At 41.4% G+C, this 16,604-nt stretch overlaps 1 protein-coding gene across 1 annotated transcript in view; it reads right to left on the bottom strand.

Annotated features, from left to right (window-relative positions):
• ADAMTS3 (ADAM metallopeptidase with thrombospondin type 1 motif 3) overlaps positions 1–16,604 on the bottom strand; it is a 126,377-nt gene that overhangs the window by 83,586 nt on the left and 26,187 nt on the right. The window contains exon 4 of the mRNA XM_074823377.1: positions 1,800–1,956. Within this exon, the coding sequence (XP_074679478.1) occupies positions 1,800–1,956 (157 nt within the window). The remainder of the gene's footprint in view (positions 1–1,799; positions 1,957–16,604) is intronic.

Raw genomic sequence — 16,604 nt, 5'->3', positions numbered from 1 at the left:
ACTTCTTGATGAACAAGAAATCAGCTACAGACAAATGGCTCTGATACTAACTAAAAAGATGGCTATAAGTTATGAAAAGATAGCTGCTGTTCTGCAGCACTCCCTCTGAACAAACAAAAGAAGATGGGGAGACGCTGAAGACATTAAGACCCTCAAAGAACTGACAAAATCCCAAACAACATTCAAAGAATCTGAGGTAGGACTCATCATTTAGATGTTTATCATCTCACTAATCTTCATATATTATGAATTGCAATTTAGAAATTCCTGAATAACTCCCGTCAGCTATTGCACACTCCTGCTGACCTTCCCCATGTCGTAGCTACCTGAAATTTGCAAAGGCTTCCATGGCTTCAAAACACGTACAAGTAAAGTCTGTGAGAACATGAAATTTGTCGAGGAAAGAGATGCTGAATTCGCTGGAGGAGACCCAGAAGGTCCATCGCCAAGTACGCACTGTCTCAAACAGTGGTCTGAGTCTGCCAGCCTCACTGACCAAGTGGGTTCAACGCAGAAACATCGTGCTGAGTCCACTGCCACTACCACAAAGGGTTATTTAGCACTGTTTAGTCAATCACACAACAGAGATGCACGAATGACCTTGAATGACCTTGTTGGGGTACCAAAAGCAAGGTACCTTTGGCAGCAGAGGTCTCAAAGAAAAGTCAGGTTGATGAGCCTGCACAGTTCAGACTGCTGCTGGTCCCCAAGCCTGCTGCAATACTGCCATGCCATATCGCAATAGGCAGCATGGACTTAATCTTCTGAAACACTAATAAAAGCCTGAAAGGATTTTTTTTCAAAATGGCTTTCAAATTCCTACCTGCTTTTCCAGAAAAAAAACTCTAAAAAATCTAAGCTCATGAGGATTGGCAATGAGGGACTGCTTGACTCCTCTCTGTTTAATAACTGTATCTAATTCTAGCTCTGTGTGTTGTATGTAGTTGTTCTTGTTCTCCTCAAACCCCTTTAAGTTCCAAGAACATGTGAACACAAAGTACAAATAGGAATTTGAGAGGCTGAGAGATGTTGAAAAAGAAGCAGAGCACTGAAGGGGAATGGAGTTGCTCTTTCATTCTCAGCCCATAGTGTCAAAAACTTCAGCATTCACTATGCAATGCATTGGCTTGTAAGGATTTGTATATTAAAAGCCAGGGGGAAACATACAGGCAAATGGATCAGACTACACTATAATTATTCTCAGATGGACCAACCACATTATCTTCACGACGGAAGGGGATTGTTGGATATGTCAAAATATATCCAATCAAGACAAGTGCCTTCAAACTGCATTAATTGCAACCAGTAGAAGGAGGAAAACAGTATCAATCATTGGCACAATTTAGCTATTACTCAGAAAGGAACAGGACCCAAACTTTAAACAGAAATTGTATGGACAGGAGAGCCTTAATAACAACTTAGAATATTAAAGTCATATGAATATTTCTATTAGGATCTCATGTCCCACAATATCTTACCAACTTAGGTAGAGCTCATACTTGTTTCCAACTTAAAGCAGTACAAAATTTGCCCTTGGTTTAAGGAAGGAAAAAAACAAACATATTGCCACATTTCTTGATGAGAACACTTCATGACTGAGTTCTGTTCTCCTAGATGAAAGCACAAGTGTGCTGCTCTGGGCAGAGAAACTGCCTGTGTGACCCTGATGCTGTATTTCAGCAAAATGTTCAAGTGCTTTCTTTTCAAACAGCCCAGTCAAAACTGCCTCTTCCAAAAGCTACCATAGGCTAGAGTTACCTGGGATAAATTTGTAAACAACCAACACAGGAGTACTATACCTTCTGTATGGACATCAGGGAGCGTGTCGGTGGGATGTTGCACTACAGCCGATCGCCTGTACACCATGTGGATTCTTCCCTTTTCCTCTTCCATTTGCTTTCCTCTTTCCAAAGGCTCAATGAAGTATTCATCCTTATCAGTTCTTATCATTCCAGCCTGGTGAGGAAGAGAGAAAACATGCCGATATGTCATTTGAGAGCCTAAAGGCCTAGCCTGATGCTTTAAAAACAATTATCAAGAGGGGTGAAGCATAAAACATTCAGTAAGACTCAAATTACCACTGGGTTTCCTCTGCATGGACTTCTTGCCAAAGGCGATACCCCTCTGCAGTCTGGGGATGTTCATCTGGCTGAGGCCACTGTTCAAAGGCATTCAGAGAAGATCGTGTATATGTATGAGATACATTATCCCTTCAAAAACACAACTAAGACTAAAGTCATACAGGAGTTGGCCATTTGATGTTATGCATAGCTATTTTATAATCTAAGCATAGCACACTGAGCACTGTGTACTGCAATGTTCTGTTAATCCTTAACCCATACATATATATTCTGAACTCCTTACGACTCAGGCCCTTCATTTTACTTCATTAAAATCAGCAGAAGCCATATGGTTTCCTACTTAAACAAACACATACTGCCCCATCCTGTAACTATGTCGCTACTGATGATTCTTCAAATCCCTTTCTCTTTACGTCTTCTGCCTGTAAAAGCTGCGGGACAGCTCTGCAGACAAGGCAGATTTATCCTGGTGATTACCACAGTTAAAACTCACTGGAGAAGTTGCACCTGCATTAAGTCCGGTTTAAGGAAAGATAGACTCATGCTCAGGAAGAAAAATTTCTTTGCTAGCACTCAAGTATAAATCACAGTAAAGAGTGAAGAAAATCTGGCAATATGCTCAAGGAAACAGTCACCCTGCTTATATCTAAGGGCAGCAAGACTAAACTTCTTCCAGCACAGCCAGTGAAAGCAAGAACATCATGTAGGGGGAAAATGGATACAGAATATTTGAAATTACTGGAAAATACCAATAGAATATGTATTTTGAAGCATCTGCAAGTTATTATCAAAGACGTTAGCATACAAAACACTAACATTTGTATAAAATGTAGCAGAGCAACTACTAACAAGCATTACCCTTATGACCTTCCTTTTATAAAAATGAAGATGTTGGACAGAGCGAGCCAGACCCCTGTCCCGCACAGCCTCTGCTGAGGCTCTGGGACCGGCCACCCTGGCCAGCATGTCCAAGCAAATGCTCCGCAGCCAACCCGCAGTGAAACTCTGGCCAACTTTTTGCTCTGGAGTGGAGGCACAAGTTCTGCTCAGCTAAAAACCAAGGCATGCGAAACATCCTGTTCTCATCCCACCAGCATCAGTTCCATGGGTGAGCTCAGGACTTGTACACGTATATGATAGGGCAGGATATACCTGCAGTTACAGCTGCCACTTGCTCACTCTCAGCTGAGCGGTGCATCATTTTTTTCCATAAACCAAAGAAACCCCTACGAAGGCTCAGTGACTGTAATGCTGTAACTGAAGATTTCACTACAGGTAAGGTAGGAATTACAGTTATGGCTTTGACCACAACCGTAGACACATACAAAGTATGAACCAAAAAAAAAACCCCCGAAACCCCCCAAAGGAGACAATTCTGACAGTTCTGCAAACTGCTCCAGGGCCTCCCCAGCCCCGCTGGAGGAGGTACAGCTGCAATCCCAAACTCCAGCTTTGAATGCCATCAAACTTAGTTATGGCAATGCTACACAGATCTGCTTTTTGGGGTTTTTTTTGCAACAACTAAAGATTATCATAGTCCAAGCTTACATAATTTGTCAAATACAACTAGACAGAATTGTGAAGGCATACGACAGAGTATAAAAATTAACGTTGTAATAAAAATACTCAAAATGTCACACACAGTACTTCACCGCAAGCTTTCCATGCTCTGTATGTTTTCTTACATCTACACTCAAATTTTCAGTTAATGAATTTCTTCAAATATTGGCTAAACTACATAAATCTAAATACTACATTCTTCCTTTGTTTTCATTATGTAAGTAGCAGTAATACATGAAACTTTGGTTGAAATAACTCAGGTTAGCATCACAAGTCAGTTTTTCATGTGGCTAGTATACATAATTAGACTGGGAATTAACAAATTCCCTTTGCATCTTAATGGCTTATTTGCTTGCCATTTTTCTGAGCAAAACTAAGTTTCATACCTACAGTTGCTATGCTACTGGTGTAGACCTTGTCTTGGCATAATTTTTTTTTGTAAATAACCCATTTTCTATGCAGCTGTTGCCTGTCAGTTGAAGGTAGTTCTACCCAAAGCAGTGCTCTGTGCAAAAGCGAAACTTTGCTTTGCTTTCCAGCTTCAATGTGTATGCTTTTTCTTGTCTGTGTTAAATCTACAAAAAAAGAGGCACAATTATATTTTTGAGAATAGTTTTCCAAGCTGGATCCCACATCAACCAGATTGTACCTCATACCCACCTTTTTTTTCTTTTAAAACACCTTCTATGGATGATTATTTACAGAGACATAAGGTGCATCTCTACTGTTTGTTCCTCTTCATGGTAGTGCCTAACTTCACCAATTTCAGTGGATTTGAACTGTGTTGAGGGGATATGCGCCCATAATCATGAACAAACGTGACAATTTCTCTGCAAAATTTGAAAATGTAGCTAAAGGGCTGGATTTCCAACCAGTTGTCACCAACATGGGCTTCCTAGAGAGAAACATCTCCCACAGATCCAGTGTGAGAGCAATGACCTGACCTCCAGTATGACTCGCAACCTCCCGTGCACAGCAGAGTTATTTAAAATACAGAGTTAATTAAAAATACACACTGTCAAACAGCTCGCATGGGCTGAAGGCCGCATGCACAGACCATTTACCACATGCAGCGATGGACTTTTTGGAAGAACAGTGTTCCCCGCAGTCCCAAGAGAAAGGAAGAATTACAGTGGAGACCAGGCAACTGTGGCTTTCTAGTCAAAAGGCCAAACCTAAAGGGCTGATGAAGGAAAAACACGGATTTAAAAAAAAAAAAGAGAAAGAGTGCACATTGGTTATACTAACAAGAACACAATCGGGTTTTATTCAGTATCATTTCTCACTTACTTTGTTCCTCATCCCTCACACACCTTTTAGCCTTGTTTTACTCTTTGCTTCATTTGCAGGTATGATTTGGTATCACCTGTGTGGACGCTGAATACATTTCACATGATTTTGAATAATTAATTTGCATGAGCTTTTGAGATACCCTTGCTTTGCTTCACCACTACAGTAAACAGTACAAATACTAACACGCTCTGCCTGACACTTCAATACATAACAGTTAAAATTGCTATAGTGGCATTATCTTACAAAGCATGTTGTAAATGACAGCAGACAAATTTTTATAAACACTGATTTATTTTTTCCTTTTATTGGACAACGAGATTTAGAATCAACAGGGACAGTTTTGGTCTATTTTAACAGCCTACTGGCAAGCATGAAGGCAGAATTCAGCTTGCTTTTCATTTCGACTTCCACCCCCCAGATTTCATCAATAAAAAGAGCTTGAAATTTTCCAAATGAATGGAGAAAGAGGGGCATAAGAAAGTATTGCATTTTCAGGTGAATGTTCACTGTAAACTCTACTGTCAACCCAGCTTCTTCTCCACCAGCCAGAGAGAAAAGCAAGCAGGTGTTTAGAGAACATTTTTAAAGGCTCACTTGGAGAAAAAACTGTGGTGGATTTTCAAGAAAGAAGTATGTAGTGGAAAATTTTTTTTCCACAAAAGCACATTTATAAAGCAATACAGGAAAGCATAGTCTGAAATCTTGGAATGCTATTAATTTTACTACTTTTTCTTACAAATTAACAATGTTCAAAATTTCCATCAACTGAAGGATGCAGTTTGAAATCTGTGCTTCTGTGAAGTTGATCTAGAACTGTCCTTATTATTCTTAAAATGTGAAAAAGGGACACAACAAAGCTACCAAAAGCAAAAAGAAGCCTTTGTGGCACAGGGGCTGGAAATAAACATGCCTGTTCTCGGCAACCATTTCAATCTTGCCCGAGACTTGGGGGAAGTGGATTAACTCCTCACCTTTCCTACAGATGCACTTTTCCCATGTTTAAAAGGGCAGCAAACCCCCCTCCCTGAGGAGTGTCACAGGGGAAACCTGCAGAAGGTCTGTTTAGCACCTTGCGTGGACCCCCTTTGCTGCGTAACATCTATAGTTGTCTTTAAATGACTCACGACCATTAATGCATTTCATCCCTGCAGATCTTTTCGTCCTCCTCAATCCAGAAGCAATGGTGCATAGCGAACTGAGGGAAAACCCTTCTGCTGAATTAAACTGATGCAGGAGCAAGTTCTGCTTGAGTTCATAATAAAAGGTAACTGGGAGCAAGGCCAAATCCAGTCTGGCACAGGCAGCCCACCTAGGAGGAATTCCCAGAGGACAGCAAACGATGTATTCTTTACTGGACAGTTCAAGGACAAAGCAAAACCTGAAAAAAATGCCCCTTTTTTTTTTTTTCCCCAAAAGATGCAGACAATAATAAGGCAATTTCAAACAATATAAAGCCTTGAGAAAATAACCTACAAGGGCAGGTTAAAGTAAGGAATCAGCTCCTGAGCCAAAATCAACAGCATTTAAGGAGGAACTTGATTCCATATAAATATGCATAGAGTATTAGCTGCAAGAGAGGAGAGAACCATTCATTCAGAGAGCACAACAGGGAACTGTGGTGTGACCATTAAGAATGGATACATTTAACTTCAATATTAGAGTACACATTATGGGTGGAATTTTCAAAAGTATTTTAGGAAGTTAAATGCTCCACTTCTAGTGGTTTGCAATAAGGGCAAGCCATTTAATTCTCAGGTGCATTTTGAAACGCCCACCCTCAAATGTCGGAAAGTGAAAGAGTTTGTTTAGCAAGGCAGCAGAGTCACACTATTGGCCATTATCAAGTCAAGTGCTGCTAATACTTGCCACCAAGTGTTACTGGACAGTGGGAAATGCTTTTGGTTGTCTACAGTGCATTTCTTTTACAAATTAAACCTACAACAGAATATTCCCATCCTAACTATCATCTCATGTTCAATGCAGCGAGGTCAGTAAATGCTCTCGCTTTTTGATGCTAGTCTCCACTGCCCACCTCTATCCCAAATTCTGGTTTTCTTTCCTTCTTAGTGCCCTCCAACAGACTGGATGTGGTGCCCCCAAACACCAAAGCTGCTTCTTCTCATGCAACTCCCTCTGAAAAATACTCTGAAAAATGCCTATGAAAAAAGCTTGACAAAAGTTCGGTTTCTAAAGTGCTCTGACTCTTGTTAGCTGTACTCCTCAATCACATCTTACTCTTCCTGCCTGCCATCCTGTCTGTCTCTGCTCCCTCCTGTTCCTCATTGAGCTCCGGCCGCTCTTCACAGCAGAAGCTGTCTTCATGACCTGGGTCTGCACAGCATCCAGTGTGGTGGGATACCTGATCCATCAGTAGGTACTGCTATACACCAAATATACTACAGGCACACTGTCAATTGAAACCAAGTATTACATGCATCCGTATCTGTATACAATGCTAGAACACCGAACAACTAAGCAGATGTGACCAAAATGATTCAAGGAGTCCATGTTTAGAGTAGATCCAAGCATGTGTGCTATAGTACCAGCAACCGTGGGATCCTCTAACACCATCAGAGCATACTGGTTTGATGCTAAAGGAGTCAGGTTCTGGGACAACCAAGCACCAACTCACAGACTTTTCTGTCATACAGCAGTGGCCAATGCAGGCTCCAAGGGAAAGAGCCGTGAAAGCAAGATACGGTGTGGTGAGTCTTCCCCCAGGCACTTTTCTGGCCTCCAACCTAGGACCTGCCTCAGCAGGAAACTGAGACCGGTTTAGGTTTCAATCAGAACGGGTCAACGCTGGTGGTGAAGCACAGGGAATCTTAAAGGATACCAGTGGGAGAAGTCCTCCATTTTTCAGGTTGGCCTGTAAGGGTTCACGATGCATTTCCCTGATGTTATTTGTAAATGAGCAACTAGTTGAAACCACAGCCAGGCATTCAGATTCCTCTTTGCCCCACCAGTGAGGGTGACACCAAAACCATCACCTCTGTGAGCTCTACATGATTTCATCCACAAGAGTTTCTCTGCTGCCCATTTCCATACCACTAAAAATGTATACATTTAAATAAAATGACATTGAATTATAGCTAAATACTAACAGGTCAAATTATTCTCCATTGACTTAAAGGCAGTGAGTGAGTGCACAAGATAATAATTATTTTCAGTGAAAAATGCTTTCATTCCAATGTTTTTGTCGCTTTGCTATTATTTTCATCTAAGCATCCACTTATCTTCACAATAATCTATTTCAGCTAGTATCTGTATTTTGAAAATGCTGCAATTTCATAAGACATAATAATATCTACCACAGAAGAGGTAATAATATCAATTAAGTTTTTAAATTGCCCTTAGTGCCCTTGTATTACACAGAAATAGTTTTTAAAACATTGACATGATACTCTGGGGAACTGAGACATTAATTAGCAGCTATTCCTCCTAAACTAGCTTTGAACAGTGAGAGAACTGAACATGCAAGGCTGCTTTAAGCAAATCAGAAATACAATATTGAAATATTTGCAAATTGTGACATGGTAGCACAGACTGATGCAGCATGCATGGGAGCAAAGTGTAAAGACTAAGAGCAGTTCTGTTGCCAAGCTGGTTTTGTAGGCTGCTCGCATCAGGTTTCTCCCTCTCGTGGTTGGATGGTTTTTTTTTAATATCTTCCTTTTTTACTTAGGTGAAAAAGAAATGAGATCACATTCCAGACCATCCCTCGCAAAGATAAACTGTTTCTTGCACCACACCTGCTCTCTATGCTCTGTTCAAGCTTTTCTAACCAACTCATTTGTCACCAGACTTGTTCCAGACTTTAAAACTCTGACTTTTTTGTTTATTTTTCTATTTTGTCCTTTCTCCCCTCCCAGCTAGAAACTAGGAGCGATATGTAAATAGTTTTCTGGCAGTTAATCGGGATTACATATTTAATCCTTGTCTTTTACAAACCGAGGACAAACACCACCGCACTGAATCAGATAGACCAGGCCCAGTAGGCTGGCATCAGCTCTGGAGAGCGGCCTGGCAACCCCTGTCTCACAGTGCTCACCCATGGGTCTTCAGAGGATAAACATCAAATGTTGCTTTCTTCTGACAGTACTGAGCACACAGATACATGACATGTTGGGCTCACTAGCTTTGTATTCCTCTGTAAAAGTTCATGCTCCAAGATTAAAAGCCTTATTTGCCTGCTTTCCGTTGCTTTTATGAAGACACAGAATCTTTGCGCTACGCTGAATACAATGAACAAGGAGTTCAGGTCCTTCACAGTTTCCAAAAATGAAATGTTTACCTATATGATCTATCTTTCCTGCAGCTAACCATTATATATATAGGCGTCTCACAAAATGGTAATTGCTCCGGCAGAATACACAACAGACCTGCTTTAATCTGTACCCAAGGCATAAAACTTGACAATCTAAAAAAAAGTCAGTCATCCAACCTAAATTGATTACACTGCACCGCAAGGGATACGTGATCAACAGGGCTTCACTGCATCCCGCTACATGAGAATCTTCATTTGTATTGCAGGCACCTTTTATCTGGCTTAGGATACGCACGCCCTTCTGTAATACAGAGTAATTTGGAAATACCACGTACTGTGTCTTTACTATGAAGATTTGAAATAGGGGAGATTAAAAGCTTAAAAAATTGAAATTTATCATCACGTTCAAGGTTCTATATTCATCTCTAAATGGAGTAAGTTGTCAATAACATAAGAAGCAGATTAATAAGCAGGCCGGAGTCTGCCTAGCAGTAGGAGATTGTCTGCATGAAGTCAGGCTGCAATAATAGTCCTTGGTAAGAAATGGGCAAGCTATGTAAAGAAAAAAAAACAGCATAAGCACAAGAATCCAAGGATGCAAAAATCACCTTCCCTCTAGAAGAAAGTTCCAACTTGGGACCCTTCAGTAGTGTACAGGTGCAAATAAGGAGTAATAAAAACGGGCTATGTTCACTCTACCTAGGAAGGAAGTAGAAATAAGAAGAAGATAAGAGCTCTCACCAGAGCACATGTGGAAGCAGGCATGTGGCAAAGAGCCAGTTACCTTCCAGTCCAAGGACAGCTAAGAGTTCAGTGGGAAAAGGGAAAACTGCCTGCCCAAGACAGCCACCCCTGTTTTAGGAGAGAGACTATGCTCAGGAGGATGCATCCGCTTGCTCAGAAGAGCAAGATCTAAATCCAATGACTGCAACCAACATGGGCAAACACAATGACAAGTTTTGTCTGCACGAAGTACAGTAAGACTTCTAGAGCCCATGACTCTTCAGATCAATTGTCATCTGTGTGTGAGCAAAGGGACTGTAACCACCCAACTTCAGGAGAGTAGCGCCCAAATACACCTGTGAAATTAAATACTTCACTGTTCTGTGAGTGCATATGACAGCCATAAAGGATTGCAGCTTGTGTTCAAAGAGGAAACAAGCCCACTTAGATGTTCCTCCACCATCTCAATGTCTGTCCTTATAGAAGGAAACTCTTCTTTCATGTGACAAAAGACAGGGCCTCTCAGGCTACCTGTCAGTCCAGGCTATGTATTAGCCCTCCAGCCTCACCTGGTATAACTGTCATCTGCTCCCAAACCAAGACATTTCTCCAACTGGAACAGTGTAGGCCACAGAGTCCTTAGACATTCTTTCTGAATAAAAGGAAGAGAAGTAGGATACTGGCAGCAGCAAGTCAGAGAAAGAATCAAGACGAACAGTGACATATTGTCCAAGCTCGCAAAAATGCAAATGCATTACTCCCCTCCTCCTGGAGATTTCTCCAAATCTTTTTTTTTTCTTCCATTCTTCGAAGTATGTGGTGGGGACACAAGAGGGCTTTCTTTGACTGAGAGAGACTGAGTACCATTCTCTCTCATGGAGACCCACAGAGGTACTATATAACAAAGAGGGACACTGCATACGCCAAGTCTAGTTTACAACTTCCACCAGCATTTTCTAGGAGTACCCAAGACAGGCTCCCAACACTCTGGTTTCCCACACAGTAACTAAATTAATCCATCACCACACATGCCTTAAAATGCAGAAATTCGTACAGCATCCATAAGTGTCAGAATTGGGATACCATAGAATCATAGAATGGTTTGGGTTGGAAGGGACCTTAAAGATCATCTAGTTCCAACCCCCCCTGCCATAGGTAGGGACACCTTCCACCAGACCAGGTTGCTCAAAGCCCCGTCCAACCTGGCCTTGGATCTATTCTATACGTAAATCTATTCTCACTTTGGGCCACAAATCGCTTGTTCAGCTCATAATAAAATCTCTTAAAAGATTCTCCACTTGTGATAAGTTAAAATAAGTTGCTTGTGCTGACCCACATAGTTTCAGCTAGCATCACCTTTTATTTCACCTACCACGAATGCCAACCGAGCCAGAAGCGCAGCAAAAGGACTCAACAGTCAAACCAACACAAAGCTGTTACCTCCCAGAAAATGCTTCCTTCTGACCATTCTATTGATGAAATTGGAAAATGTTTCCAGGGCTCTCCTCCCACCCCTCTTACTTCTCCCTTTTTCCCTGTTGGACAATCACAGGTGGCTGACAGCTCTATCCTGCCGCTAACTAAATAGAAGCCCTATTGAAAAGCATCAAGAGCTCTGTGTTCCCTCAATTTAATATCCTAGCACCAGCCAAGCAGACACTGCATCCTGCCAAGACAAACATATGGGACTTGGCAAAAGGGGAGGGGGGCAGTTTCTGGAGACAGCCCTCCAGTCTAAACTTCTTAAGGAGTCGATATAAACATGCTTTTATAAAGAAGGTGCTGCCTCGTCTAAAAACACAGATTCAGCGCAAAAACACTACTACCTTTCACCCTCTCTGTTAGTTTAAGGTGTGTTCAGTTCAATGACTGTGCAAAACCTGCGTCACAGCTACCTGCTGCTCGCTTTTTTAATCCAGAGACGAAAACTTTTTGGAGTCGCACTGAACACTGGTTGATTTATTGGAAGAAAAATAAAAGCAAAGAAGCATGCTTTGCCTACAGCACATTTCCCTTTGCCTGCCTCCACCAAAACAGAGCTTTGGTTGGTGGGAATCAATTCTAAGTTTCCTACAATGTGTAGCTCCAGGGTTATACCTTCAATTCACTGGACGGATATTATTTCTCATGCCACATGGGATCCATATTTTGTCAAGAATCAACTGATTCTCCAAGGCTGCTTCTTCAAAAATATTCTAGAAACTGAAGTTGTAGAGTTTGCCCCACGATGCCCCTCTGCAGTTCGTAACTATCAACTGAGTGTTATTATCCAGAATTTCTTCATGTGCCAAGTACGCATCCCTCTATTTCAGTAGAGGCACACAACAAAATGCCTTGCATGACATTCACTCACTCAGCGTTACGAACGCAGGCTGTCACCTTGCAGTATGTGGACGGTGACTTTTTTCAGCCTCTGCTGCAAAGAGGCACCCTATCTCCGGGGTCAGGCAGGCAAGCTGACTCTGAGCTGGAGCAAGGCAGCACCCTGCATGTACCCCTTGCTCCATGGACAGGGATCCATGCACCACACCGCAGAGACAGGCCAGAGAGCATCAACTTTGAGAGACTTAAGGAGATAAATAAATAAAATAAGACACAACTCACATACATCAGGGCTATGTGCATAACCTGGCAGGATAATTCACCTGGCTGGTGAATTCACTCACTTCCCTGGCTTTTGTTCCTTTTTATCAGGCATGACTGTCAACTCCTGCAAGAAAGCATGAATTGGGCTGGGATTTTGACAAATTATTCTGGTAGATCCAGTGCTGACGGCTAGCTGCAGCCTTTTTGCAAGGGGCCTTTCTGTCTGCCCCATCGTGCCACAGACTCGCGCCACCAGATGTGGGGGGAAGGCTGACCAGTTCCCCACAACAGTGGGGACCAAGAACAAGTTGCATTAGGTGTCGCAGTACCAGCAGCCCATCCCTTGACACCCCTTTTTCCTGGGGCAATTTACCTGATCATATGCACTGTGTAAAGCATGCACATCAAGTATCACATCTGTTCAATAAATGCAGCGGAGCAAGCCATCCCCTTGCTGGAATAGCTGTGTATTCCTATGCAGCCAACGTGACACCCACATTAAAGAGAAATCAAATTTTAGCAAAGAATATATCATATGAACAAAACAATGACAGTAATAAAAAAGGAATATCAGCGTACAGCCTATCACTGAAGTGAACTGGCAAATAGAAGCACATCTGCATAGTCCTGTGGCTTCAGTTATTAAGCTAGCACAGATATGCATGTATTGCTCTCATACTATAGCATGTCCATCATCTACTGGGATTAAAATTTGTGACAGAATGTCTATAGATACCTTTCTGACAGCACAGATACATTTTCCTGTTAGATAAAAGATTTTGTAGATAGACAGCTTACTTTTCTAGCTTCCCAAAGCATAATTTTGTAGTCTGTATCCACAATCTTAGTGCTCAGCCACCCACATAATACCCTCACAGCACATGTCATAAATCTCAATTCTGCGAGACTTCTGTGGATAGATGGAGTCAAGTAACTTCATACGTACAGATGAGTCCCATTACTCATATACAAAACACATCTGACAAACCAGGGAAGAGATTCCCTTCTGCTTGCAATTCTACCGAGATATCTGTAATGATTATCCACTTTTTTCTCTTTTCCCATTTACTCTATTTTCTGTAGTTATTGCTTGCCCAAATTGCATAGGTCAGCATATATAATGATTAATCAAAATAAAGTGAAAGCAATTAAGTATCACACATTTTTTTCTATTTATGACACTTCCAAGTAAATTAGACTCATTGATCTGTATTATTTTATCACAACGTTGTGTACAATATGCAGTACTGATCTGATAGAAGTGGCTGCAGACAATATAAAAATTACGTAATATAATTGGAAATGATTTGGTAGCAATATAGAAAGCTTACCAAAGTGACCATAAATGGCATTAATTTCAAAATCCAAGCAACTATGCAAAATTACTAATTTTTTCTTAGCCTCACTAAAAATGTAAAGAGAAGAGTCCAGCCAAAGAGAAAGGTAGAGGCCATCACTCTGCCCAGAGTGCGTGTTGCTGCAAGCTGCTATCAGAGCTGCAGCTAAGCGAAAAAGAGAACAAACTGCTCTGTCTGTGGGACAGAACGTGGAGACGGAGGGCAGCTCCTGGGCTGTCCCTGATGCTGCCACGACTGTTGTTCCTTGCTGCTGTGAAACCTGGGCAATGGTAGCCAGCATGGACAGTATTCCATGGGTTGAGTAGGTGACAGAAAATTAAACGGAAAAGCAAAGACCTAGGACCATACAGACAAACAGCTGGAGGGACTTAAAAGCCTGCAGCATGGGTACATGGCCTCACTCTTTGATGCTGATCCAATAGGCCCTTCCCTCATGCATCTGCTTGTGCATCTGTAAGCGTGACATATCAGCACCTTGACGATACCAATCTAAATACATTGCCACCACATGAAGTTACAAGCAGACCAAGGTACACACTTAACAGAGCCGTCTCAGGAGGAATTTATGAATCCAGGAGATGGCACCACGAACCAAGCAGGGTTTGTAGTCCCTGTGATGGCAGCGGCTGTCCACAGGCATGCCGGGTGGGTGGCATGTCACTTGGAGATTGCCACCTGCACCTCTGGCAGAGCCTGCTCCTCCAGCACGTAAGGGGATCCAGGCCCCTGCCGAGGTCCGTCTCGGGGAGCTGGCAGGGAAGGGGAAAAGCTGTCCAAAAGAACATACTTCTCTCGCTGCACATCTTCTGCATGTTAAAGTATTTATGGCCTCGACATACTTGGCGTATAAAAAAATACTACACATTAGAAGAATGCTGGAAAAAAGTAATATGGCAGCGCTCTGCACATTTTGAGAAACAGATGTTATTGATACAGTTGCTGGGTGCCTACAGAGGGAGCGGGGAGGTTTGCCGATGAAACTCCTTCTTCCCCATGGATGGGCCTCCGGCCCCCATGGACCCTCCGAGCCTTCCAGGGCTTCGGGCAGAGACCACAGCTTTGAGGCAAAACATCCGTGTTTGCCGGCTCCTTCAGCACCAGCACCCTTTGAGCTATTTCTGGTATAGCAAGCAGGAATTCAACAGCTCATTTTTTCTCTTTGGAAGATCAACGTGATATAAAATCCATGTCGTATCACATGTTTCATCTGTTGCAGAACTCCTGGCAACGCACTTCAGAATTAAAGCAAGAGCTCCTGAATCATTTGAGTCTCAGTTCTTGAAGGCTATTAAACACAGACGGCATAGAGCAGTGTTAAGATTCTTCTGATTAGATAAGTGCTAAGAGTGAGATAGTATTTATTTAGAGACATTAAACCCAATTTTGAATCAAATGAAATATTCAAACAGTACACACTGCTCAGGTTTCACAGCCAGCTGAATTATTCGCACAGCATAAGTTTGTGACTAGTCATCTAATATCAGATTTTTAAAACAAAAAACACTTCTGCGGCTACAAAGAACAATATTATTTGTTTGACTGAATACCAGGATGAAGATTCAGAAACAGGATGAAAACATTGGAATGTTTAATATCCTCTCCCAAACTACGGATGCAATTTAGGAATAAGAAGCTAAGATACACTCATACTAAAATACCGAATATCAAGCTGACCAGAAACAATACACTCATTTCCTTAACTAAGGAGAGTCCTTCCTGTGGCTAATAAACTAATTTTAAATACAAACATGTTCTTAATTTTAAACACGTCTAAGCATGCTCAATGTAATCTGAATATAAAAACATTGTTATGAGATTACTAATCTAATTTAACATGTGGTGTGAAAAGTAATCTAGTCAGAAGCCACACACAACTGACCATTATGCAATGGACTAGAAAAGTAAGAATTAAGAATAAAGGAATGGATCATGGTCCATTAATAGAGTAAAAAACGAAATAAATTAAAAGAGAGAATAGAGATTTAAACTACGAATTTGCATTGGAATTCTCAGTGTCTTTCATGTCTGTTTTCAAAAATGAGGTCTTAATCAGTGATGAAGCTAAACCATAGCAGAAATGGTAGGCTTGAATCCAGACAGACATCCCACCAAACTCTATAGCCTCCTGCAACCAAGGACTCCTTGACTGGTGGCAAGAGTCTCTTTGGGAAACGCATGGCCCACAATAAACAGGATAATAAAAATGGAGTGATGATCCCACAGAAATCTGCAACCACATTTAAAACGTACCATACTTCAAATTAAAACTACTCCTTGTTAATCTTATATCCCATGTGAGAGCAGAACCCCTTCCCACAATTTCTGCTTGCTCCTCCGAGGAATTGAAGCCCTCTCAATACATTAATTGATGCACCGTTTTAAGGAGCAAAAGACATTTAGAAGAGTCACCGAACTAACCAATATTCTGTTGAATTTGCAACAGAAGAAAAGAAAATGGCAACATATTAATGGGTCATTGCACAGGACTGAAAGTAAGCTTTTTAGCCTCCTCTATAAACATACATAAGAAAATTCCTTTATGCTGAAATTTCTCATGCTTGGTTTTAATCCAAATGTTTGGTTTCTTTTTTCCCCTTTCAGAAAGTCTAAGAAAAAAAATCAATGGAACCCCTTAAGAGTTATATGGAAGCAAAAAGAAAAAACAAACTTTGATTTTATGTGGAAAAATGTGTCTCTATTTTTTGTTCTTGGAAAACCTACACAGATTCATTTTAA

The sequence above is a fragment of the Strix aluco genome, chromosome 4 (assembly GCF_031877795.1).
Source record: "Strix aluco isolate bStrAlu1 chromosome 4, bStrAlu1.hap1, whole genome shotgun sequence".
Classification (NCBI taxonomy): Eukaryota; Metazoa; Chordata; class Aves; order Strigiformes; family Strigidae; genus Strix; species Strix aluco.
Note: the sequence above shows the minus strand (reverse complement) of the source record. Positions and strands in the feature narration are given on the sequence as shown.